Source organism: Lepidochelys kempii, chromosome 2 (genome assembly GCF_965140285.1).
Source record: "Lepidochelys kempii isolate rLepKem1 chromosome 2, rLepKem1.hap1, whole genome shotgun sequence".
Taxonomy (NCBI): domain Eukaryota; kingdom Metazoa; phylum Chordata; order Testudines; family Cheloniidae; genus Lepidochelys; species Lepidochelys kempii.
In genome coordinates, this window is record NC_136381.1 from 27,675,152 (window position 1) to 27,699,794 (window position 24,643).

Below are 24,643 nucleotides of genomic sequence, written 5' to 3' on the forward strand. Positions count from 1 at the left end.
GTAGAGATGCTGCTTATAGTCAAATCTGTTTTGTCTCGTTTATTCCCCTTTCTTTTCTTGCGTGTTGACCTCACCTTCTTCTGTCCTCTGATCTCCTCTTCCTTCTCCATTCTATATCTTTTTATTCCCCCTTCACTTCTCTTTATCTTCTTACACTCCATTTATCAGTTTTCTTTCACATTCCCCCGATCTTTTCCTTCCATCTGCCTATTCCACCCATGCATGGACATGAAGAACGTGAGGGGTTGGCTGGGAGCAGAGCCTTCTGCAATGAAGGGAATGCAGCATTTGGACTGAATGCCGTGTTCTGTCATGCTTGCAGAAAAGAAGTGCTGCTTCTAGCCGAATGCTTTCCGCGTGGTGGTCTGGACAGCAGTTTTATGGGGTGAGTAGTAGATAATGATTAGGCTTGGCTCAGCAATAGATCTTTTTCAAGGCAGTGGGATCCTTTCATGATCTGCTTAGAACTAGTACTAATCAAATTCTGGGAGCCCTGATATAATTTCAGATCTGCCTGAGAGTCCTTGAGAATTTACGAAGACAGACAGTGAGACCCTAGTTGGACTGAATACATGCTGAACAATGCTTCATGGTAGGGTACAGAGCTTTGCTACCACTAGGTTCAAATCTAACATTTTCATATCTTATTGATGACAAGTGATTGCCACATGATGACTGTTGGACAGTCTTGATTCCATTGCTGTCAGATGTGCCCACAGTCCAATAACCGCACTCTAGCTGGCTCCCAGCGACAACTTGGTTGGCCATCTCAGCAGAGAGGCCAAGAATTGTCAATAAGCTGTCTTTCAATCTTCAGACCTTGTGACCTGTGCTGTACCTATTCTGCATGCAGAGGTCTTGAGTGTCAGTATCTTTCACAAGTGCTAAAAAACAGACTGTCACCCCACATATTAAAAATATCTCCATGTAGCAAAATGAGATGCCAAAAAAATCCCACCGAAGCTAAAAGCATTGGTTATTAAGAAAAATATATCACAAATGAATATTTTTAATTGATATCAGTGCAGCAGAAAGAAAGAGCAATAGCTGTATATCTGATGAAGTGAGCTGTAGCTCACGAAAGCTTATGCTCAGATAAATTGGTTAGTCTCTAAGGTGCCACAAGTCCTCTTTTTCTTTTTGTGGATACAGACTAACACAGCTGCTACTCTGAAACCTATATATTTCTGTCATTTTTGAAGGAAAGAACCTCATAACAAGTCATCATAGTGTTTACAAAACTGTAACCTGAAGAAACAGTGTGAAAGTTGACCAGTTCAAAATGAAATGTACTATAAGCATTTAAAGAATCATCAAGATTTTATCAGTCCACATACATCAAGACTCCTCTGCTGAGCCACCAGCTGTCATCCCTGTCCCTCCTCTCTGTCAGCGTACTAAATTCTGTTGAACAAGCAATGTATTGCAAAAGCCCAGTGAAACTGGATAGCTCAGGACCTTGATATTTTTTTTAACTGCATCGCTTTATTTTCCCTTACACAATGATTATTGGGCATTATAATTTCTCAACTGCAGGATGACTTACAAATTTTGGTTTTCTGCTGTCATGTGAGAACATTAAGGCAACATACAAAAATCTTACATAAATTAAACTTGGTGTAAAATTTACATGTGTAAATGCAAAGTTGCAGCAACTCAAGTTGAGTAACTTTTGCCCCAAGGATGTTCTGCTGGGATACAGGAGGGGTAAGAAAATGAAAACTGGTTCATAAGGCTTGGATGTAATGTTTTCCAGACTTGCTAGAAGGGCAGCAACAGGACTAAGTTCTTTGATGAACTCCTCCTACCAGCCTCGCTTTGTGTATTGGAAGTCTGACCTCAAATACCCTGTACAAATCAGTCTCAAGCCCTGCAGAGTTTAAGTGAGATGCCATTAATCAATACTAGCCAGCTACCAGAACTACAGTGTCACAGGCAGATTCTCTTCCACAAATACAAGTTAACCCTAGCATTTTGTCACAGGAGTGATGGCACCTGTATCAAGTTTTAGATAAGATATGTACAGGGTATTATGCTAAAATGTACACCAAGGGACCAGTTAACTTGAATACAGGGTCAAATCAGTGACAGCTCAATCCAACACCGATGTTTGTCTCAGACGCAGACTTTCCAAGGGCAAGTTTCTTTTAAAAGAAGCCTTAATTCCAGTTTTGTGAGGCTAGCATGAAGTGTATAAATTTGCCCAGGCAAACACAGACTAGTGAAAATTCATGCAGCAAATGCTGTGCATCTGCTAGTAGTCCATTTAGAAGCATTTACGGTGGACCATGGATGGGCCAGACTCATCATATTCCTGCTTGCTGATCCACATCTGCTGGAAGGTAGAGAGGGAAGCCAGGATGGAACCACCAATCCAGACAGAGTATTTACGTTCAGGTGGAGCAATAATCTTAATTTTCATTGTACTGGGTGCCAGAGCTGTGATGTCCTTTTGCATTCTGTCAGCAATTCCAGGGTACATTGTGGTACCCCCAGACAATACTGTGTTGGCATACAGGTCCTTTTGAATATCTACATCGCACTTCATGATAGAGTAGAAAGTGGTCTCAGGAAAGCCACAGGATTCCATACCCAGGAAAGATGGCTGGAAGAAGGCCTCTGGACACCTGAACCTCTCATTGCCAATGGTGATCACCTGACCATCAGGCAGTTTGTAGCTTTTCTCCAGGGAGGAAGATGAAGCAGCAGTGGCCATCTCCTGTTCGAAATCCAGTGCAACGTAGCACAGCTTTTCCTTTATGTCACGTACAATTTCCCTTTCAGCTGTTGTGGTGAAGCTGTAGCCTCTTTCTGTCAGAATCTTCATGAGGTAGTCTGTCAGGTCTCGGCCAGCTAAGTCCGGACACAGGATGGTGTGGGGCAGAGCGTAACCTTGGTATTGAGAGGCAGGTAGGATCCTGGCTCCATTGAAATCAGTGGCAAAACTCCCATTGACTTTAATGGGGCCGGGATTTCACAGTTTTTTTTATCTCCAAGGGCCTGCTTCAGAGCCCATTGAAATCAACAAAAAGGCTTTCATTGACTTCACTGGACTTTGGATCAGGCCCTTGCCTCTGGCTGAACATCAGCTTTGTTTCTTGGTGACCAGAAGTCACTTGGTATCTGTTTAGTGGCCGGTGTGAAGTGGATAGGAAACTAAACTTACTGTCTCTAGACATGGTCTGTCCAAGTCATGACCGAGGTCAGGTAATGTCAGTTAAATAATTTATTCAATATTTTCCGTTTTAAAAAATCCTCACATTTTTCCCATTGTTGAACTAGCTCTAGTTGAGGTGCATTGGCAGGGCAATGAGAGGAAGATTGCAGTGCTGTGTGCTATATATCTTCTGTGCATAAGTAGAAGAGTAAAGAACTAGCAGTCCCGTACTAACTTGCCTTTATAAAAAATAGAGATTTGCAAGAGCTGTGCTGAGTGTGTCATATACACATACACAGATGATGCAACTTACTCACACTAGTGAGCAAAGCTGGCAAGTCTAAATTTGTGGATCTTGTTCTTAACACAAGCTTTCAATGTGATACCTATAATGTTACAGATGAAAAAAAAAAAAGTGATTATATTTCCTTCACCGTAGTGGAAAGATTGGTCTCTTGAGGCTAGTTGCTTGACCGGAGATGCAAAAAGTAACTCAGAAAAAAAATAGAAAAAATTATTGCCACTTAACGCTGAAGAAAAAACATTTTGCGTATGTATTACTATAAAAGAATGGCAGGGTTGTACACACTGGAGGAAAGTATGTGTTTGTTCTGTTTCGAACTGTTGCGGAAATTCTGTGCAGTGTGCCACTCTGCTCAAACTGGTTCATGTATCCGTTTTGTTAGATGCCCCAAATGTAGCTGTGTCAAATTAAGAGAAAGTTTTTGTTTGGGAGTGGTAGTGGGGAAGGCATGTAAAATATAGATGGCAAAGCTTCCAATATGGTTTATCTAAAACACTGTTATTATTTATTGGACATCAAAACATAATTAGTGCTTTTCAAAACACAGAGGAAGACTTGGCCTCTTCCCTCAAGAGCTTACAGTTGAAACAGACAGGCAGCACAATTCGACAACAAAAAAACTGGCTGAGTATTACAAAGCAGTGGGGTTTGTTTGTTTTGTCTATAAATGGCAGTGGGGTAGGGAGTTAGGAGCACAGGGCTGTTCTACACCTAGACTGGTAGTCTTGGATAAATTAGTTCACCTTCCTGCCTCAGTTTCCTCATCTGTAAAATGGGGATAATAACACTTACCCACCTACCTCTCAGGAGAGTTGTGAGGGTTAATTAGTTAATGCCTGTACAGCACTTTGGGTGCACCTAGTGCTATAAAATGCTATGTATGATCATTTTAGTGGTGAGAAGAGTTGATATATATAGCATAACTGTGTTACTGACTGCAACCATTCAAAAATTAGAGTCAGCCCCACTCAAAAAATCATGAAATTTGTCTTAATAATCATGAGACTTAAAAAATAATTTTTGGAATTGTCTTTATTTGCCCTCTGGGTTGTGAATCTTCAGTGTTTGTTTTCAAGCTTTCCTGTGCGACACTGAAGGCTAGAGACTTTTTTTTTTTTAAATTGAAAGTTGTCACTCTCCTATAATCATTTGACTCCAGGAGCTCGGGCTCTAAGAAAATGACACAATATTGTGAGAGGTTTCAGAGTAGCAGCCGTGTTAGCCTGTATTCGCAAAAAAAAAGGACTTGTGGCACCTTAGAGACTAACAAATTTATTTGAGCATAAGCTTTCACGATGAAGTGAGCTGTAGCATGAGAATATTTCAATGTGTGGTGGACTAATGTTAGTAGGCCTCACAGAAGTAGGAATTTGAATAAGGGGAGAGTTAATCTTTGGTTTATCATGTGCCATAGCGGATATTACACAAACCATATATTCCAGGAGTGGGAGCTCTTTTTAGAAAAAAATCTTTCTATCTTAGGGGTGCATATCGCCTGCATTATTGGAGTGTCTGAGCACCTCACAATCTTTCAATGCATTTAGACTTGAATTTCGATTCGGTGAGGTAGGGCAGTGCTATTATCCCCATTTTACAGATAGGAATTTGAGGCACAGAGAGGCTAAAAGAAGCTCAAAGTCACCCAGGAAATCTCTGGTGGAACAGGGTGTGTGGTGGAATGCAGGTTTCCAGAGTCTTCGACTAGTGCCATAACCACTGGCCCGTCCTTCTTTTTGTAATTAAATTATATTTTATGAAAGCATAAAAATGAAATGAAAAAAAGCAAAAAAAAAAAAAAAAAAAGCAACTCCAGACCAAACCAGAGAGAAGTGTGCCCTTCATTTCAGGAAAGCTCAGAATGCTCTCAGGAAGCCTAGGCAAGACCCCAACAATGTGTTGCACCCAGCACTGGAGCTCCTGCACGGATTGCAAACTGATTGAAATGCAGAGACCAAACTTCTGGAACTCTGCATTGCTGGGATGTGACTGTACAGCATTGTTGACTCATGTCTTAAAACTGGTTTTCTTTCTGAGTGTTTTCATTACTTTCCCACTTTTGTTAACCCTTGAATATTTATAGTTACAGGAAGCAGTGCAGCGAAGGTGTAAGGAAACCGCTGTCTAGTGCTTTCTTGTGGGTTCTGTTAATCCGGACTTCATAGTTATTCAGTACAGTTTTGCTGTATGAGCTTGCACAGTATGTTGACCATTTGTCTAATCCTGATTCCTAAATTAATGACACTTCTTCACTTCTTGATGTTGCATTATAGCGTTCGCTCACCAGCTCCAGGAGAAGGAGACATGACTTGTTTTTGACCAGTTCAGGGTCTGACGTGAGCATGAATATGGTACTGTAAAAACATGATAGAATGGGAATATGGCCCCGGGAAGACTTTCAAAGGCTGATTAACAGCTGTTTGCTTGTAAAGAGGATTACACATGTTAACCGTGAAGCCCTACAAGTACAATTAAACACGTGTACTTGAAACACAAATAAAAATTCTAGACCTCATGCAAACCCTTACCCTGACAAGTCTGTGGCTAAAATGAAAGGGATCTGTCTTTTGTTGTCCTTTCCTGTGCTGTATGTAATGTGCAAAATCAACATGTGCAGTGCTTTCCCCCCCCTCGCATATACTTCTTGGGAAGGGTATCAAACTCCAAACAGAGTATAAGCTGAGAATTATGAAACTTTGGGCAAACGCACTACTCATTTTTGGGTTTTGGTAGATCTTGATTTCATTGCCTGCCATGGGCTTACTCTCACACACTGTCAGTTGGCCTATTGCGGTGCATATGCTTTTTCTGTTGCCACACCATGTGGTTTTTAATAAGTTTCCCAGGAAATCACTGCAGTATTTCTGTCTATAATTGAGCTTCAAGTCCCTGCAAACCTTATGTTGTCTTTTCTGCTATTCAGATAATTCTACACACAAGATCAGGTGTAAGTGTAAGCAGACTGCCAACATGGCAGAGCTGTCACAAAGAAGAGAACTTCGTGCAGTGGAGATAGCACCTCAAGTGTTCTGCAGGCTAACCGTCTAACCCTATTTTTGATTGGCATTATTGAAGCAAGAATACCACCTTGTTAGCAGGCACAATGGGAACAATACATGTCTATGCATACGTGCATCAGCATGCATCTAGCGTGAATCTTAATAGCAAGCTTCCTGGCCACAGATGTTGAACTGTTCAAATCTCTTGAACTTCATTGGATAAGGTTAAGGGAAGATGCCAGAGCTACTATCATTCAAAGGCAGGTTAATAGAAATCCAAACATAATACTATAGCTTTTAGGACCATAGGGGCTCCTTTTTTTGTCTAGTGTATTAAAGCCTGCCTGGGAATTGTGTGGTTCATGTATGATAGAGAGAGAAGTCTTTTTGGGGGAAAAAAATCTCCACCCCTCTTTTGGTGGGTGCAGTAGATTCTCACAGGAGTGGTTGTGCAGGAGACCAGAATATCATACACAGCACTCATGCAGACTGCACTTTTGTGACTACCATGTGTATGTATATTTAATCTCTCTATGTGATAAATTTATGTATGCGCTTACACTCTTGTGTCTTACACACTTACACACAGGTGTCTTATGGCATTAAGATTTTATCAGCATGAATTTAGGCTGTTCATATTACTCACAAATGGAGAAGCCACAGATGAGTGATAATGGTAGTTCCCAGTCCCTTTGTGCTACACTATTATTTATTCTCCCTGTGCATAATATTTAAATTCAGTTAGTCCAGTTTTCATCTCTCTTTGCTTATAATGAATGCATGAATCCAGCTGTACCAGGTCAGGAGGGAGAAGAAAATTATAGCTAAAACTAATCACAAAAAAGTATTGTAACTGTTATGAGGTAAAATTTCTATAGATAAAATATCACAGATTTAAGGTCCTCTGTCAGTTAACCAAACAATTCTAGAAGTTGGACTCTCTCTTTTCATTTCTAATGGTATAAAGATCACATATTCAGGCCGCATGGTTTATCAGCTGTAAATATTACAGGACTAATTATTGCCCGTCCTTTACCTGCACATTGTTGTGGGGATGAGACCTTTTTTCTGTCAAGTTCTTAAAAAAATGGTAGCTGTTTGAAAGTGCTCAGAGATTTGGAAAATTTAGTAGTCCCATCAGAGATGGATTAGTGGGCAGAGTGCAAACAACAAAAGATTATTGAATGGCTGGCACCTATCTGATCAGGATGACATGACGGAGCCTCACTCAACCGAATTGCATTTGGCAGTTCTTGTAGTTCAGCTGCTATCTTGTCGCATCTGTGCTGAACTCAGCTTCTCCACCTAATTGACTGAGTTAATTTGTAGCCTGGATCTTCGGGTACATCCCAAATTCCTTTGCACGAGTTGCAACGCTACTTCAAAGGAGGTGCTGTTGTAGCCTATGCAAATAATTTTCAGGGTTTTCTGAGACTGAAGGGGCCAGTGAACCTAGAAATTGTGTTAGTAAGTCACTTGCTGTATTTGTGAGATACATCTCAGTGCAGTTGGATCACCCTTATATCATTGCTGTATATTTGTTCAATCTGGGGAGGTACTGAACTAGGTGGGGAGGAGGGATAGCTCAGTGCTTTGAGCGTTGGTCTGCTGAACCTAGGGTTGTGAGTTCAGTCCTTGAGGGGGCCATTTGGGGATCTGGGCCAAAAATTGGGGATTGGTCCTGCTTTGAGCAGGGGGTTGGACTAGATGACCTCCTGAGGTCCCTTTCAACCCTGAGATTCTATGAGGCAAGAAGACAACTCTAAGGAAGGAGAATGGAACAGAGTGGCAAGGATTGCTGTGTGTGGAGAGGTTTTTTTTGTGAGAGGTAGGGCATAAGGAGGGGTGAAAGGTGGTGTTTGTTCTGCTCAACCATTTAAAGGAAATGATTTTATATATATACACACACACACAACATGAAGTACATAGAACTGCTGTTGATGAACTATAGTTATAGCTAGTCTCCTTGGATTGAAAAAGTGTCCTCCAGTGGACATAATTATGTCCAATTTTGGTCTCTCTGTGCTCATTGGACTTCAGTTTTCCACTATAAACCTCAACCCGAGTCAGTAAGCACTAGTGGTGGTAATGTTATGTGTGTGTATATATATATTGCAGTGTGGATTTTGCAACCTGTGTTGTCTTTACATTTGTGGAAATAACATATTTAGCTCTCAGAGAAATCAATATTTTAAATCAATTTTTAAAACTTCTTTGTATCTGTTTTATGATCTTGGCAGATTACCAGGGTTTAAATTAAAGTTCTGTATTGTAGAGGGTAATGTGAGGACTTTTGGCACTATACCCCTTCATGCAATAAAGAATCAAAGCCAGGAGTCAGAAATCTTCTATCAAGAGCTAAAAGCTAGATTCATAAAATCACATACTTCAGTATTATGAGATTTTCCCATGGAAAGTTCATGTGGGAGTTGGGCAGAAAATGATTCAGAAACACTTTTTTTTCCCACTCTATATATTCTTCCAGCAATCAGTAAGCTGAAGTTGGCATCACTTGCCATTGGAAGATGGACACAAGAGCACACTGCTTGAAGCCACTGTAATAACCATATCACATGTTTACAGCAGAGTTTTTAATAGTCTGTGTTTGCTTTGCTTCCCCAGGAGAACCAAAATGGTGCTACAGAAATTATATACTGTATTGAAAACACACACTCTATTTAACCCTGAGGAGGGCACCCACTTCTTCACCTCCTCAAAAATTCTTCTCTGTTGTGAAGCATCTTCATAACCAAAAATTACTATGGCTGTATGCCTCCCTGCCTTCCCCCCAAAAGTATGTTACTGATTTAACACTGATTAAGGAGAAACCACCTAACAGCGAACACATTTCTATTCCCTTTGACTCCTGTGTTTCTCTAAGAAAGTGGCTCTGTTTTTTTGGCGTTAGTATGGGTGCTTTGTGATATGTGCTACAATGGAAATCGTTTTCCAGTCGATAATGCTGATCCCAAATGCAAGGTAGTTCACCAATATCTTGGCTAAAACTAATATTGGGTTCCAATGTCAGCTCTCTAATTTCTGACAAATGGCCAAGCTTTCTTGATTAGGCATAACTGCTGTTTTATGTAGGGAACACACAAACCAATTTTTTGTTGTGTTTCTGCTGCTGCTGTTGTCCCCCAGTCACAAGGGAGAGTTGCGTCATTTGTGCCCACTGCAAAAGCAGAATCTGACTTATTTGTATTAACGTAGAGTACATTTTCACAAGGGACATAAAATATAAAATTGTATAATATAATGCTGAACAGGCCTCCCTCCTTACTTGACACCCAAATCAAATAGAGCTGAAAATCGTATCAGTCATTGCCATAGCAAGATCAGAGTTAATAGACGATTCATTCCAAATGGATAGAAAATCTTTATATCGATTGCCAAACATATCCCATTTAAAAAAAATCTAAATTCTTAAATCTATTATGAAATAAAACAGTCTGTGATGGGAATGTATGGCTATGGGATATATGTTAACTCCCAGCATGTGGGGGAAATAATTGGAATAGGGAAACTTAATAGTTTTGTAAACTTTGTGTATCTAGAGCCATTATATACATATATATGTTCAATTTGCTGATCAAAGCATCAAAATAGCTTATAGATTTAATAATATCTCCAGTTAGTGTTAGCGTATGGAAATTGGAAAGCCTGGAACAGCATTAGCTATCCATTCTTACCAACATTACTCAGCCTGTAGATTTGCATTTTTGTTGTTTTAAAAGAACAGATAGAAAAATGAATCTTCTGTCGCCCCTTCCCCGCATTCTTTGAATGTGAGTTCTCTTGAGCATGCTCAGGCAAGAGTAAAACTACACAGTAGGGGAATATCAGAAGCTTTGAAGGTGCAGCTCAGTTTGCATAAGCCCCCTAAACAAGCTGCCAAAGTCAGCTCTAATGTAAGTGTGCTTGACTCCCATTGCCCTCACTTGTCCTATCCATACATTTTGTGTCTGCAAGCCCAGGTCAGCAATCTTGTAAGAAGGGGTGATTTTGTGAGCTTTTTGGTACTTTTGCTGGAAAAATACCATGAGAATATCCTTTCCCATGGCATTTTGGCATTTCTGCTTCTGGTCCAGGCTGGATATAGGAAAGATACAGAAGTGAACAGTCTCCCCTGTGTCTCTTTCCCTCTCTCCACTTTTGGTCTGTCAGGAATCCCACCCTTGATACCCTGTTTGTTTCTTTCTTCCACCCCCGTCTTCAAACTGAATTTAGCTGAACTTTTATGAAATCTCAGCCAATACTCATCCCGTTCTTCCCTTACTTCCTTTCCCCTCAGAAGGTTTTGTTTCAGTTTGGGTTTGGGGTGAAAGTTTGGGTGTGACCTCATTTTATCTGTGCCAATTCATCCATCCATCCCTAACTAAAAGCTTCCTCCAATTTATTTTTGAGTTTCTTTGCTGCTTTAATTTTTTGGCTCCCAGTTTTCTCTCTTGGATGCTCAAACTCATCAGATTTTGGAGACAGCGTATCAATTCAACATCTTTTGGTTTTGTCTGAGTGAGCAATTTCATCTGATGCTTGTTTTTTGTGACTAGGAGGTGGCACATGCACAGGGAGCAGCCATGGGCCTTAATTCCGGTCCCTTTGAAGCCTGTGGGACTTTTGCCATCAGCCCATAGTGTTCCACAAGCCAAAAGAACAAACGAGTCACTCCCATCCATACCTGATTTCTGACAGCCTGGGAACTAGGTCCTACCCTGTGTCTCTGCATTGCAGTGTGCTGTACCTCTGCCAAATCTCTCGGATCCAGTTCCGCGTCACTTGCAAACCCCAAACTCCCATTGTCTTCAAAGGGAGTTTTGGGTTAGCAAGAAAAGTGGGCTTATTCCCTGGCTGAAAAGAACAAGACTTCCACTTAGACTGACACACGTTCTGTAATCTTGATAAAAAAAGTGAGTGAAGTTATTGTTTGTTTCATTTCATCTTGGATGGCCTGCCACCAGCTCAGACTTAATATAGCCAAAATTGAGATCTTATCTCCTGAACCATGTGTGTTTCCTCTTAACTCTATTGCTGTTGACAATGCCTTCCTCCCTGTTTATGTGCAGTCTTGGTGATATCTTTGAGTCCTCCTTTTCCTCTCACACATACATGCTCTCATTGGACCTTGCTGGCCGTTCCTTAAACCATAGCAAAATCTCCTTTCTTCCTTTTAATCCCTACGGGAAAAATACTTGTCTATGTCCCCATTATCTCTGCCTCGCTTACTGTAAACCTCCTGTGTTCTACCCTGCCTGATCTTCATATTGCTCCCTTTTAATATATCCAAAAGGGATCAGCAAATATCTTCTTCGCTGTTCAATCCTGCCATGGGACTCCCCTATTTGAATTGCACAACTGGCTCATGTATCAAATTTAAATTTCTTATCCTTGCCTTAAAAGCATTGTACAGCTCTGCCCTTGCCTGTGTCATGGATCTCATCTTTTATGATGTTAAACTTATGATGAATAGGGGAAAAATAATGAATTTAAGGTCAACAGCAATATAAAGTTGAAAGAAAAAAGCCCTCAGCTGTAATTGTTTTCGATAATGGCAATATACCATAATCTTAGTTATGACTACTAATATTCTACTGCTGTTCCCTTGGCCCATCAATATTTGTAGATTTGTACATTATTATATGCACAGTAATGTACAAATATATATTGTACTCATCTCTGAATATTTTGGGTAACACATTTTTCAAAATGACATGTGCAATTAATTCCTGAATCTGTCTTTCTTTCTATATTCATATGTTACACTGTTTCTGAATTAATATAAGTATCTTAACGTTGTCATTTGGGAATTTTACAGTTATGTTACGATTTTGTGTATCTAATTACTCTTTTGAGGATACAGGATATTACAGAATTAGAGGGGGTTCAGAGACAGGCAAGGAGAATGATTAGGGACCTGGAAAAACTTTTGTATGAAGAGAGATTTGAAAAGATTGTGATAGCTTACCCAAGAGAGGAACATGATAAAAAGATGTAAAACAGTGAATAATATAGAGATTGTATATTGGAATCTTCTATTCACCCTATGCAAGAACAAGAAAAAATTCTGTTAAATTTACAGGTGGCTAATTCAAAATTGATAAAAGAAATGCTTTTTCACACAATACATAATTAGACTGTGGAACATATTGCCACAAGATACTGTTAAAGACTAGATCATAATAGAACTGAAAAAGGTATTAGAGGTTTATATGAATGTCAAGAATATCCAGAATTATAATAGCAAATACTAAAACATAAAAAAGTTATGTAAGGGATATAATCCTCATGCTTCAGAAAATAAGCCACCGTCTAACTACTGGGTGATAGGAGGAAATTTTTCTTATGGGCAGTTTATTTCATAACTGTCCACTGCAGGGTTTCTTGCACCTTACTCTGAAGCATCTGTCACTGGCTACTGTTGGAGGTAAGATACTGGAAAAGAATCTGTGGTCTCATCCAGTCAGGTAATTCCTATGCTTCTATAAAATGTACCTACTTTTTGCTAAATTAATAAAATAACCGGTAAATTCAGTGTGGATGTCTGGGCTATGCGTGCCATGGGGGAGCTAAGTGTTGTTACAAAGGCAGTTGTTTCACTACTGTGAACAATCATTTTGGATTTACTCTGCAGTAAAATAACAGACTGGGGAGCACACAAAGCAACATCAACACATAAAAAATAAAACACCTTTAATACACAGAGCTGGTTTTAGACAAATTGAGAGCAGAGAAGCAGAGGTACAATATTCTCAGAAAGCATGGCCTTTTTATTCTGTTTTGGAGACTAATTTACATCCAAATAAAATGCCAGTTCATCCCATAACTGTCATGATAAATTGAAGCATTTAGATTTTTCCATGAGGTGCTCTTTCTGAACCTTATTAAATTACAAGAGGTTGGCCTTTTGCCCAGTGCTGGCTTGAAACTCTCTGTGCTGAAATAACGCACAGGAGAGTGAAATGGGCCTGGGACTCTGGAGAGCTGGGTTCTGTTCCTAGCTCTGCTGCTGACCTGCTGCATGACATTGGGCCAAGTCACTTCTCTTCTCTGGCGATCAGTTAACCCATCTGTAGAATGGAAATAATACTACTTTGTCCACCTTATAGAGTTATGTGAGGCTTAATTGATTAGTGTTTGTGAAGCCCTTGAAGATCCATGGTTGGAAGAGAGTGCAAAGCTGAACTAAAGGAAAGGGCTAATCTGTCTGTTTTTCAGGCATATCCATCCTTGATAAATTAACAGTTCTTTTTAAAAAAAATACTTTTAATTGTTAAAAACAAAATATATACAGGACAGTAAGGCAGATTTGTTATTACAAAAGTAATAGTTTTGTTACTGTACATTTAGCTGGGAGATAACAAAAGGTCCAATTGTGCATCCCCAATTGGCAAATCTCCTTTTGACTTCACCTGAAAATTGAATGTAGGATTATGCTTATCGTAAATTTTAAATGTAATGAGCAAGCTTTGGATCAAGGACTTAAGCAAAATGTTTTCAAACTGCACTCCTAAATTCTCTGAAATGAGCAAGCTAAATAGCATCTATTTTATCCCATAGAAACACTTAGATTTTGTGCAGTGGCTAGAGGACTATTAATGTCCTCTGTGCTCTGAAGCATATGCTAATAGAAAATATTGTTTTCGATTAATATGATGCAAATTAATAGGAGATTTATTTGATGAGAGTTGTTTGAAAGTGATAGCACTTTCTACCTCAACAGGATTTAAGATGTCAAAGATGTACCTTTCAAGAATCATGAATGATCAATGCAGGGAGAGCAAATTTAAATGGGAATGAACAAGACAGCATAGCATGTAACTTTTTTCTTTTTTAAACAAAGTTTGAAACATTTTGTAAAGAATGATCGGTGTTTGTACTGGAGCGCCTGAAAAAGGGAGGGAAATCCAGCTTGGTGGTTTAGTAGCTCTTCTGCCATCAAGAACTATAAGCAATATATTTATCGGCAGCCCTGAATTTTCTAACTCGATTATGCAATCACAATTTAAGTGGTGCATACAGAATATAGAGTATCAAGACAGCAAGTCTCTTTAGACCATTGAACAGAAAACTTTTTACAAAATAATTGTTTGATCCTGCAGATCTTTACTCATGTGAGGAGCTGTAATTTATTGAAAGCAGTTACTCACACGAAGGACTGGTCATGTTATTTCAGGTTTGTAGGATCAGGCCCTCATATATTAAAAGTCAGCTGTGGGGGCACTTTGCTAGAGCCATGACTTGTCTTGCCTTGCCTTTCTTCCTTCTTTCATGTTTTGGGGCACTGATACAAAAGGGAAGGAAGTGCTCTTGAGAATCAGTGGGTTGTTTGTGAATAAGTCTATTCTGCTATCCTTCTGTTCAGAGCCCAGTGCTTCAATTCCAGATGTAAAGAGGTCTGAAGCTCCTCTTTCCTCTCAGTAGTGAAGCCTTAAGACGAGGTGTTTTTGTGCTTATTTGGATTCAAAAATATAAAAGATAGATTCTCTCTAGGTGCTCTTTGTTGACCTTCTGATCATAATTGTTGCCAGTTTGGGCTGTTGAATATGCACTGGGTGGAAAGTAAATTCTAAGATTGAGGGGTCCTCATGGGGGGCACCCTACTGGAAACTGCCTTTCCTTTGGCTAGGGATTTCCAGCCTGGGAGTACTTATTGATCATGACTACAGCAGGAGGAAGAGGGAGAGAAATGGCCTGTTAGGTAGGAAGGCTTCAGCCCATTTCGGACTTTATATAGTTGGGCAGAACAAACACCTTTAACAAGACTTCTAAGTTGTTGTGTTTTTCTTGTTTGTTTGTTTGTTTGTTTGAATAAAACCCAGCCTACAGTGTTTGTAGTATCTTTGTGTGAAATAATCTCCCCCCACCCCCTTGGAGATGAGGGAGAGAAAAAGAAAACCTCAGCAACATTTTCCCATGCCACTGCATGGTGGGGTGAAGTGTCGGAAGACATCAAAATACATGTCATTCTTCTTTGCTTTACAAGAGAATGCCAAACTAGTTCCAAAACCCCTGCTCTCTTATCCAACCCAACAATACAAACCAGTGTAAATGTATGCTATTCCACAGATAAGATTCATTTTCTAACTGTCAAGGTGTTATCAGAACTGTGATGAGGAAAAAAAGTTCAAAATGTTTTGAAAATTAGTCTGACAGTCTCCTTTTAATAATAGAGCATTTCCAAGCCCATCAGACATTGTAGGCTGGAATTCCACAGGTCTTTTTTTGTGGTCGTAATGATTTTTGAAATAATACTTTGTGCTATATAGCAGCTTTCAGTAGAGGCTCACAGAGAGTTTTACGTCCATTATTTAATTAAGCCTGGCAATACTTATGTGAGGTAGGTAACTATTAGGCATATATTAAGCTGGGACATTGAGAGTTTACTGACTTTTGCTGCATTGTTTTGGTGACATGTCTGATGTTTTAGCTCTGTGTGTGTGTGTGTGTGCGTGCATAATTTATATATGTGTGTATGTGTGTGACACGGTGAATAGCATAATTTCCACTGTTCCTTGACACAGAGATCCTACTGCATGCTGTTAAATGTCAATAGCTTTTGAATTTCTAGGATGTACTGGCATAACTAAAGCCACAGTGTTCATAGGTCCCATCGACTTGCCTTCTACTTATCTACCTGTGCCCCAAATACCATACTAGTCATTGGTATATCACAAAGTTCACACATCTTTCCAAATCTGTTATTGTAATATAAAGAGCGCACGAATAAAATCTGGCCTGAAGTTTAGTGCCTTTATAATAATCACATAACTGAAGTGTGTATATCAGAGGTAGACTCTAGCTAAATCTTACACGGAGAGCCTACTGTCTGCTTTGAATGCTTTTTACCCTGACATACAGCTGCCCTGTTAAATACTGTGCAGTCGCATTTATGGGGAACAAATATTTGATAACGTGCTCTTCAATCTAGCAGAGAAAGGTATAACATGATGCAGTGGCTGGAAGTTGAAGTTTGACAACTTCAGACTGGAAATGAGGTGTGAATGTTTAACAGTGAGGGTAATTAACCATTGGAACAATTTACTAAGGGTGGTGGTGGATTCTCCATCACTGGCAATTTTTAAATCAAGATTGGATTGCTCTTGGGATTATGTTGGGGAAGTTCTAGGGCCAGTGTTATACAAAAAGTCAGACTAGATGATCACAGTGGTCCCTTCCCTTGGAATCTATACATCTGTGAATTTACCCACACTAACATAAACATATTCAGCTTAACAGGAAACAGGTTTTAGGTGGAAAGGGGAACAATACATTGTTCCGGGGCAATGTAACCATGAGTCTGTCAGCTGGACTAAGATGACTTGTATCTGCAATATCCTGATCTCTAAATTCTTAAATTGAGCTGGTAAGATCTCTAGCTGGTGAAAGTTGCTGGAGTACAGATTTTCCACAAAACAGTTATGACCCAGGTAACGGACAGTGCATACCTCCAGAGTCAGCGTTAACGTTTTTAGTTCAGCCTAAAAAAACAATTTCCTTTCTTCCCCCCTTCCAGGGAAAGCATGAATAACTATTACTGTGGTTTAAAAATAGAAGCACTTGTGAGGGCCTCAGATGCTATTGTGATGGATATGGGGACATATAAGTACCTAGACAGACAACTCATCACCTTCAGGAAAAAATCAGTGACCAACTTTGAACCCATTTGATCACTTTACATTAATTTATATTTTCAAGGCTACCTCACTCCTCCCCTCCCCCATGAAAATAGGATAATGAAGGGCCACAGGCTTGTAGAACCCCCAAACCCAGTTCTGCACACTACCTTACTCAAAGGCCTGATCCAAAGCCTGTTGAAGGCAGTTTCCTTGATTTCAGAGGGCTTCAGATCAGGCTTTAAATCTTCCCTTTGTTGTGGAAAGATTACCACCTCCAGTGATGAGCAGGTAGTTCAATCTCTGTGCACATTTAGCACTTAGTCTTTTTGCTGAGACTGCGAATGAACTTTTCTGTCACTGTGTGACTATGTTTTTGTCATATGGACACTTGCCCACTAGTAACGAAGTTAATACTACTTAGATTCATTTTATTGTGGGACAATATTCAACCAATAGATGATGACTTTCAGTCACTGCCAGCATGGGCTGGATTTGAACCACTGAGCTGGTATTTAATTACCAGTCCCTTTAAAGCCATACAGTTCCCAGCAATGTGGAATATATGTTAATTTATAAAAAAAAGCGTTTTTTTGCTAAACAACATCTCCAGCTAGATTTCAACATCTGTTTTACATTCTTGGGTGAAACTGACATCTGAGGCAATTTAATGTGATAGCATAATCTCTATGTGCATGTGTGTGCGTGAGAGAGAGAGAGAGAGAGAGAGAGAGAGAGAGAGATGTAGCACTTTTCAGGCTTGACTGAAGTACAGAATAGCTTGCTGCCATTCTTGGTATAGTGCCCAGTGATGCTTGCATGTGAATATAAAATAGGCATAATAATGTTTTTAAGTGAAAGTAACATTGTGAATGCATAATTTAGGAAGGAAAACCTTTGTTTTGTTTTGTTTTGCAGATGTACAGATCAGCTCTCAAAATGTCTTCTGTGTCTTCCGTGCATCTTCTAAGACAATTGCATTAGCCCTCCTGCTAGTTGACTAATAGAATTAATAATTGTAAAAAGCACTCTAAAGCCACATGCCTTATGAAGTCAATGCTGGGTATGATTTTACAAGTATGTGATCCATTTTTTCAAGTGAAAATGTTAACTGAAAAAGTTCTTGGCACACAATAAAACATTGTGCAATCTGTTATTTGTCTTGGAGATAATAATTTGAGTGGCTATATTCTTCCTGTATCTAACTTAAGACTTGCTAGTGGATGGTTTCCTTGATTTAAAAGTACTGCAAATGTGCTTTTATTTACATAATATGTCTTTCTGAAAAATTATAGTGATGGAATTCCAGCAACAAGAAAAGTATTTCTTTTCTAAGGGTTCTCTAGAATAAATACCAACCAAGTAAATCACAGAATATTAAAAAAAAAATAATCTTGCATACAGCTTGAGAACAATTTCTATTTATATGAAAATTTTCATATTTTTAATGACTATAAAACACAGCATGGAAAACTCCCTTAAGCAGAAGTATTCAGTGTTGCCTACATATGCACATGGCCCCTCAGACATGGAAGTTGAGATTGAACACAGGACATCTATATCTGGAGTCCTATCTAGTAAGGCTGCTTGTAGCCCCAATTTTCTTGGTGCTCTTGCGTGTGTGGGGATTCTTTTAGAATGTCTTTCATTTTGTCTCGCTCTAGTTACATGAATATTACAAGGTCCCAAACTCTCCTTATCTACCCAAAGAACCAGTTGCAAAAACATTAAAAAAGCAGAAATTCAGCCCTGTTTAATTTTGACCTAAGAAAACACCATGATGTTCTCTTATTAGACCTCTGGCGTCTTCTTACCTAACACAATTGATGTTCCTTTTTAATTTGCCCGTGGGTTTCAGTGGAAGTATGATTAAATTATAGATCATTTAGATTGTGTAAGCAGGTGCCAAGCAAACATGGATTTAGAAAGACACCTAGCATAAACCCTGATCCTGCAAATCATGTAAGCATATGTAACCATCAACGTGTCAGAAGTCCCATAGAACAGCAGTAATACTATTAGTCAATGGGCCTACCCAGATGCTTCAAGTTGGGCACATGCTTACATGTTTTGTGGGGTTGGGGCTGTATTGCTTAACCTGCCCTCGCTGTATCAAGAAGTCTCTGTTGTTACAGTCCTGACTAGTGACTGACTTAATTGTTCAAGTGTTATTTATTTATTTTTTCAGCACATGTATGCATTGGCAGTTATGATCTAGTTGAAAGAGGAGAAGGCATTTGGTTCACAGGCATGTTTGCTTACTAAAATAAGGAATTGCACTAGAGTGTTAAGAAACCAATTAAGACCATACGGAATGTCCGTATGTGTGTAATATGAGTTAGCACTGCATGTCAATTTAGTCTCGTTGCAGACAATGCTGCCTGTGGATCAGCTCAACTGCAAAGACAACAAAGCCCTAGGCACAAGGGGAACATTTTCCATGAGAAGTTGTCTTTTTTTCAGTGTAGTACACACTGCCCTTTCATGTGGAGCAGATATAAATAGAAGGAAGTACAGATGCTGATTCCTTTATTTTACCTTCTCGCCCCAGCCCTCCTTCTCTAGGTATTGTTTTGAGAAGATCATCCTACTTTCTAGGAGGTCTGGATATGGCACCATTTGAAAAGCATCAGCACTGCTCTCAAAATTGCCAGGGGGCCCTCTGCTCACGGAAAGATGTAATGTAGCACTCACAGTCACTGTTGGCCTGGGAGCCGATGATCAAGTTTGAGTCTCAGGCTTGGCTCTCATGTATGTTAGTGCAGTCTGCTGCCACTAGACCACACACCATTTGGCAGGGGGAAAACAACCACCATTGTGTGCAGCACCGGCAAAAAGAAAACCATAGAAAATACTGTAGAACATCTGTCTTCTACACGTAGTCAGCGTGTGAACACAAATAGATCAAAGCAGCTGCTGATGAGCATCCTAATCCAGAGCCCATACATGCACTGTGCAAGAAGGTATCATCTTAAAAAAATTCCTCAAGGGTAATCACAATTGCCTATGTAGTGCATCTGCAGTTGGGCACCCTACCTATATACCACAGTCACCGTTCTTTCAGACATTCCCTTTTCAGTTAGCAGTAAGTCATCAATGTTAACCTCTTACTTTCTGTATGGTCACAGTTTCCACATAGAGACCTGGGAGGTATGTCTTCCTACTTGGCAGTACTGGTAATGCCTGAAGTTAAGATTCAACAGATATACAGAAAAAGATTCAGATGGTTAGACCTGCTTCACCTCCAGGTGTTTCCTGGATAGACCTGTAATCAACCAAAACAGTGAAGTAAAATTTATGGATTCAGTTTTGTAAAACTTTACTCACATTTGTAGTCCTACTGAAATCTGGCTCTCCCTATGTGGCAAATAAGACTACTTGCATGAGTAATAGTTTTCAGGACTGGAGTCTAGTATTTCACGTTAATCTAGGTTGCAGTTTACAATGGTACAAAGGGGAAGCTTTTGCTAAGAAGCAACAGATATCTGTTTAGGAAAGATAACTTTCCTAAAACCTCAAAGTAACTTGCTCACCTAAATCTGATATCTTTATAATAGCCTGTTCAAGTACTCCTGGCTATGTGTGGTAGGCATATGTCTGCTAAACTACACTTTGTCTAGTTGTGCAATGTATTCACATTAGACCACAAAGGCTCCACCCCCCTCCGTATACTAAAATGATTTTCAAGAACACATTCTTTAAAATTCCTGCTGGCTTTAACTAACTATTATTTTTGGAAAAGGTAATGAAACCTTTAATTTACTTACTCTGATGGAAGTTAGATTTTCACAGATTTTAAAGGAATTTTTGTAATTGAGTGCACTCAAAAAGTGGCCAATTTTTTTTGTATGTTTCCATTTTGCTACATAGACTAACTAGCTAAAATCTGTTTGACAAAAACTGTTTCTTCTGGTTTTAGAATGCTGAAAAAATGCCAGGGTTACAATCTACTCTATATTTCAAATAATTACATAATTTTTTGTCTCTCTTTTTTGGCAGATATGGTCCGGAAAAAGAATCCCCCTCTAAGAAACATTGCTAGTGAAGGTGAGGTACAGACCCTTGAGTCTACAGGTACTGAAAACGAAGAGTCTGGAAGGAAAAAAGAATTTTCTGCAGATCAGATGCAAGAAAACACTGACCAGGGTGATTCTGCAGAGCTAAACAACAAGGAGGATCTTTGCCTGCATATCCAAGAGCCATCTTCCAGCATTAAAAAAGACTTAAAAAGCTCAGTGCTGAGTGAAAAGGCTGGCTTCAATTATGAAAGCCACAATAAGGGAGGAAATGTTCTGTCCTTTCCTCATGATGAGGTGACAGACAGAAATATGCTGGCTTTCTCATCTCCAGCTGTTGGGGGAATCTGTGAGCCCTTGAAGTCTCCTCTAAGATCAGATGCAGATGACACCCAAGGTGTGGTCTTCACCCCATCAGGAGATCCAGTGGAGACAGACAAAGAGCATCAGACATCGCCAAAAGCTACAGATGAAACCGTGCAAGTGCAAAGCAGTCAAACTGATGGCCAAGGCTCAAGTCCGGTCCCAGTGGCCTCAAAAAACCCACAAGTGCCTTCAGATGGGGGTTTAAGGCCGAACAAATCAAAAGCAGATTTGTCAGCAAATGATAACCCAGATACAGCGCCTCTGTCTCCAGAGCTTCAGGACTTCAAATGCAACATCTGTGGTTATGGTTACTATGGGAACGACCCCACAGATCTCATCAAACACTTCCGCAAGTACCACCTAGGACTGCACAACCGTACCAGGCAGGATGCGGAGCTTGACACTAAAATTTTGGCTCTCCACAACATGGTGCAGTTCAGCCACTCCAAAGACTTCCAGAAAGTCAACCGCACTGTGCTTTCAGGAGTGCTTCAGGACATCAATTCCCAAAGACCTCTCTTACTAAACGGGACTTATGATGTGCAGGTTTGTATCTTCCATATCCCTACTCCGCCTCCTCATACACCTGCTTCTTGCAAAGAAATAAATGGGGAATGGGATAGGCACCCCAGGTGATTATAAAGCAACTCCTACTTCTTCATCATAAACTAGCATAATTTAAGTATCTCATGTAGCCAGCTTAAACCACAGGACTGCTTAGATCCATTCAGGCTTATTGTATTCACCGTTTTATTTACCCATTGGTTGCTATAAATTACCAAAATTGTTACGCCGATGAGGGGATAGGATATATTAAGTCAGTGTTTTTGGAGGTTCACTGTAAATCTGGTTGAGTAGTAACTGGCTTTTCAGTCATAGGCTTTCTTGTATGTAATTTAGTCTTTGTGATAATGAATAGTAAAAGATTTTAGTTGGCAAACAGGCAACTTAGAGTAATCGTGTCTGAAAGCTTCTCTGTATCAGAGAGAGAAAAGAAAAAAGAAAATAACTGTTTAAAATAACCAGATGGACACTAGAATGTAGCTGCAAATTAAAAGGAACTATAGGTCTGTGGCTGCTGGGAGTCAAACCTTTGCTTATTGATCTTGCAGTCTTAGAGAACAGAAAGTGGGACACTAAAGTGATCTAGTGCTAGAGCAACTGGGTTATACTTCTGCACAATGGGAAACTAAGATTGGGCTGTAAAAGTAACAGTCAATAATAACATTCACACTGCAGTTCAAATTAATATGCATATAAAGGTTGGGCTATTGCCTTAGCTAATAATTTTTTGATCTAATTTTTAGCATTGATGCTACTGCATTGTCCAATACGAAGGATAAAAATTGTACATTTTTACCATAAAGAATAGATTGAAAAGATTGTCTCATGTTGTCCACTATTTTAGTTATTTGAACCTAGACAGAGATATTAACGTTAACATTTCCTTCGTGTAAAAACCGATAATCTTAAAATCTACATTTAACTGAGTTAAAAAATAATATTTTAACCCCCTTTATGAATGATCTGTGACGAGCACTAGAAGGCCTGTATACTCTTTGACCTACAAATTCACTTTGGAATAAAAATCATTTGGATCAGTTAGGAACAGAGATCGCAAGTAAAATGAGTTCAAATGTCAACCCAATTTCAGGAGCATGTTTACATCAGACATGATGGACTGACCTGGTACTAATGACCAGAGAGAATTCCAAGAAACATTAAAAAAGAGAGAGAGAGAGAAGTGCAGTAGTAGAAATATTTAGTAATACCTGCAGAGACTGTTGTTACAAGGAGACAATTCAGATAGGAGGTCAAGATGGCAAACATCTCACCTTAAGGAATACTTAGAAACAGCACCACTACTCAAGCACTTGTAGCTTTTTAAGCTCTTAACTTTTTTCCCTCTCACTTGGTGAAATTCTACAAAATCTTTTTATGGAACAGCAAATCAAATCAAGATTGTTATTATGCATAAAAGCTACAGTCTTTGAACTGCTGTCTTATTAAAAGATCACTTCACTGTCTTGTGTCAGACGCTCTCTCCTGTCAAACTGTGATTAGAAAGCAAATACATGATTTAGATAAAAGAGGATGGAAGTGAATAATGTCAATGTGAAATGATGGTTTATAATTAGCACGTAATATGATGTTAATACCTGGATTTTCTGCTATAGTTTCAGTTTGCTGACTCTGGGGACAGCATCTTAGAGCAACTGATCCATGCTGTCAGGAATACGTTCAGACAGGGACAGCTAAGGCATACAGCACAGAGGAATTTGAGTTTCTAAACACACTTTCATTTTCCCCAAACAATTATTTCATTAGGTCCTTGGTTATTTATAGGAAAGTTTATGCTTGATTAGAGTGAGCTGGACACTTTTCCTATGGAGTATTTTCAGAAATAAAACAGATGTGTGAGCTATCTCAGTTTGAACTGATAGAACTAGAAGTAAAGCAGCTGAACCTAGACTATACTTGTCTACTAAGCCCTGGTAGTAAGATACTGCAGGAAAGACAAAAAGCGTTAGGAAACAGCACACAGATAATCAGTTAAGATCAGTCTTTTCTCAGACCAGAAACATGTTCTAAAATAGAACAGACAGCCTATACAATGCTGCTGATTTTAAAGGAACAATTGGATCTGGAAACTTAACTTTTTAAAGAGTGCTGATTTTCTCTGCCCAATTTGGGAAGAGAAGATTAAATAAGCCTCTGTGCCAAATACTATACTTCATCACTTGCACATACACCAGATGTTGATGCAGAACATGTTAGAAGATATGTAACTGATTAATATTTTCATGCTTCACAATTCTGAACAGCTTTGCTACATTCATAAACATACTAAAAGGACATCTGAAATTCCCCTTTGCACCCACACGTTTGTGTTGCTACCATGTCTGTTTCACAAGGGCTTGGGAAAATGTTGAAGTCTAATACAAGAGCATGGAATTGTATTAATTAGAGCTTGAATGCCGTTTTATTAGAAATTGGTTGTCAGTCAAAGACTCCTACATTCTAAGAAAGAGGAACTGCATATGAATAGTAGTGGTTCATCAAAACAATCTGCTTAAAATTCTGATATGGTCTGAGGAAAAAACAACAAACCCCTCTGTAATCAAAATTAATTTGAAATGCTCGTGGAATGGGATTAAGGGCTGATTTATTGATGCAACTGCACTTAACAA

At 39.3% G+C, this 24,643-nt stretch overlaps 2 protein-coding genes across 3 annotated transcripts in view; one reads left to right on the plus strand and one right to left on the minus strand.

The window, feature by feature from the left end:
* TRPS1 (transcriptional repressor GATA binding 1) overlaps window positions 1-24,643 on the plus strand; it is a 262,838-nt gene that overhangs the window by 25,910 nt on the left and 212,285 nt on the right. For both annotated transcript variants that reach the window (XM_073330288.2, XM_073330289.2), the window contains exons 2-3: window positions 17,989-18,147; window positions 21,070-21,998. In XM_073330288.2, coding sequence (XP_073186389.1) covers window positions 18,111-18,147; window positions 21,070-21,998 — 966 coding nt within the window. In that variant the 5' untranslated portion in view covers window positions 17,989-18,110. The remainder of the gene's footprint in view (window positions 1-17,988; window positions 18,148-21,069; window positions 21,999-24,643) is intronic.
* LOC140905854 (actin, cytoplasmic 2) lies at window positions 2,128-2,889 on the minus strand. The gene has a single exon (XM_073329347.1). It carries the CDS (start codon window positions 2,825-2,827, stop codon window positions 2,267-2,269), a length of 561 nt encoding a protein of 186 aa, XP_073185448.1. The 5' UTR covers window positions 2,828-2,889; the 3' UTR covers window positions 2,128-2,266.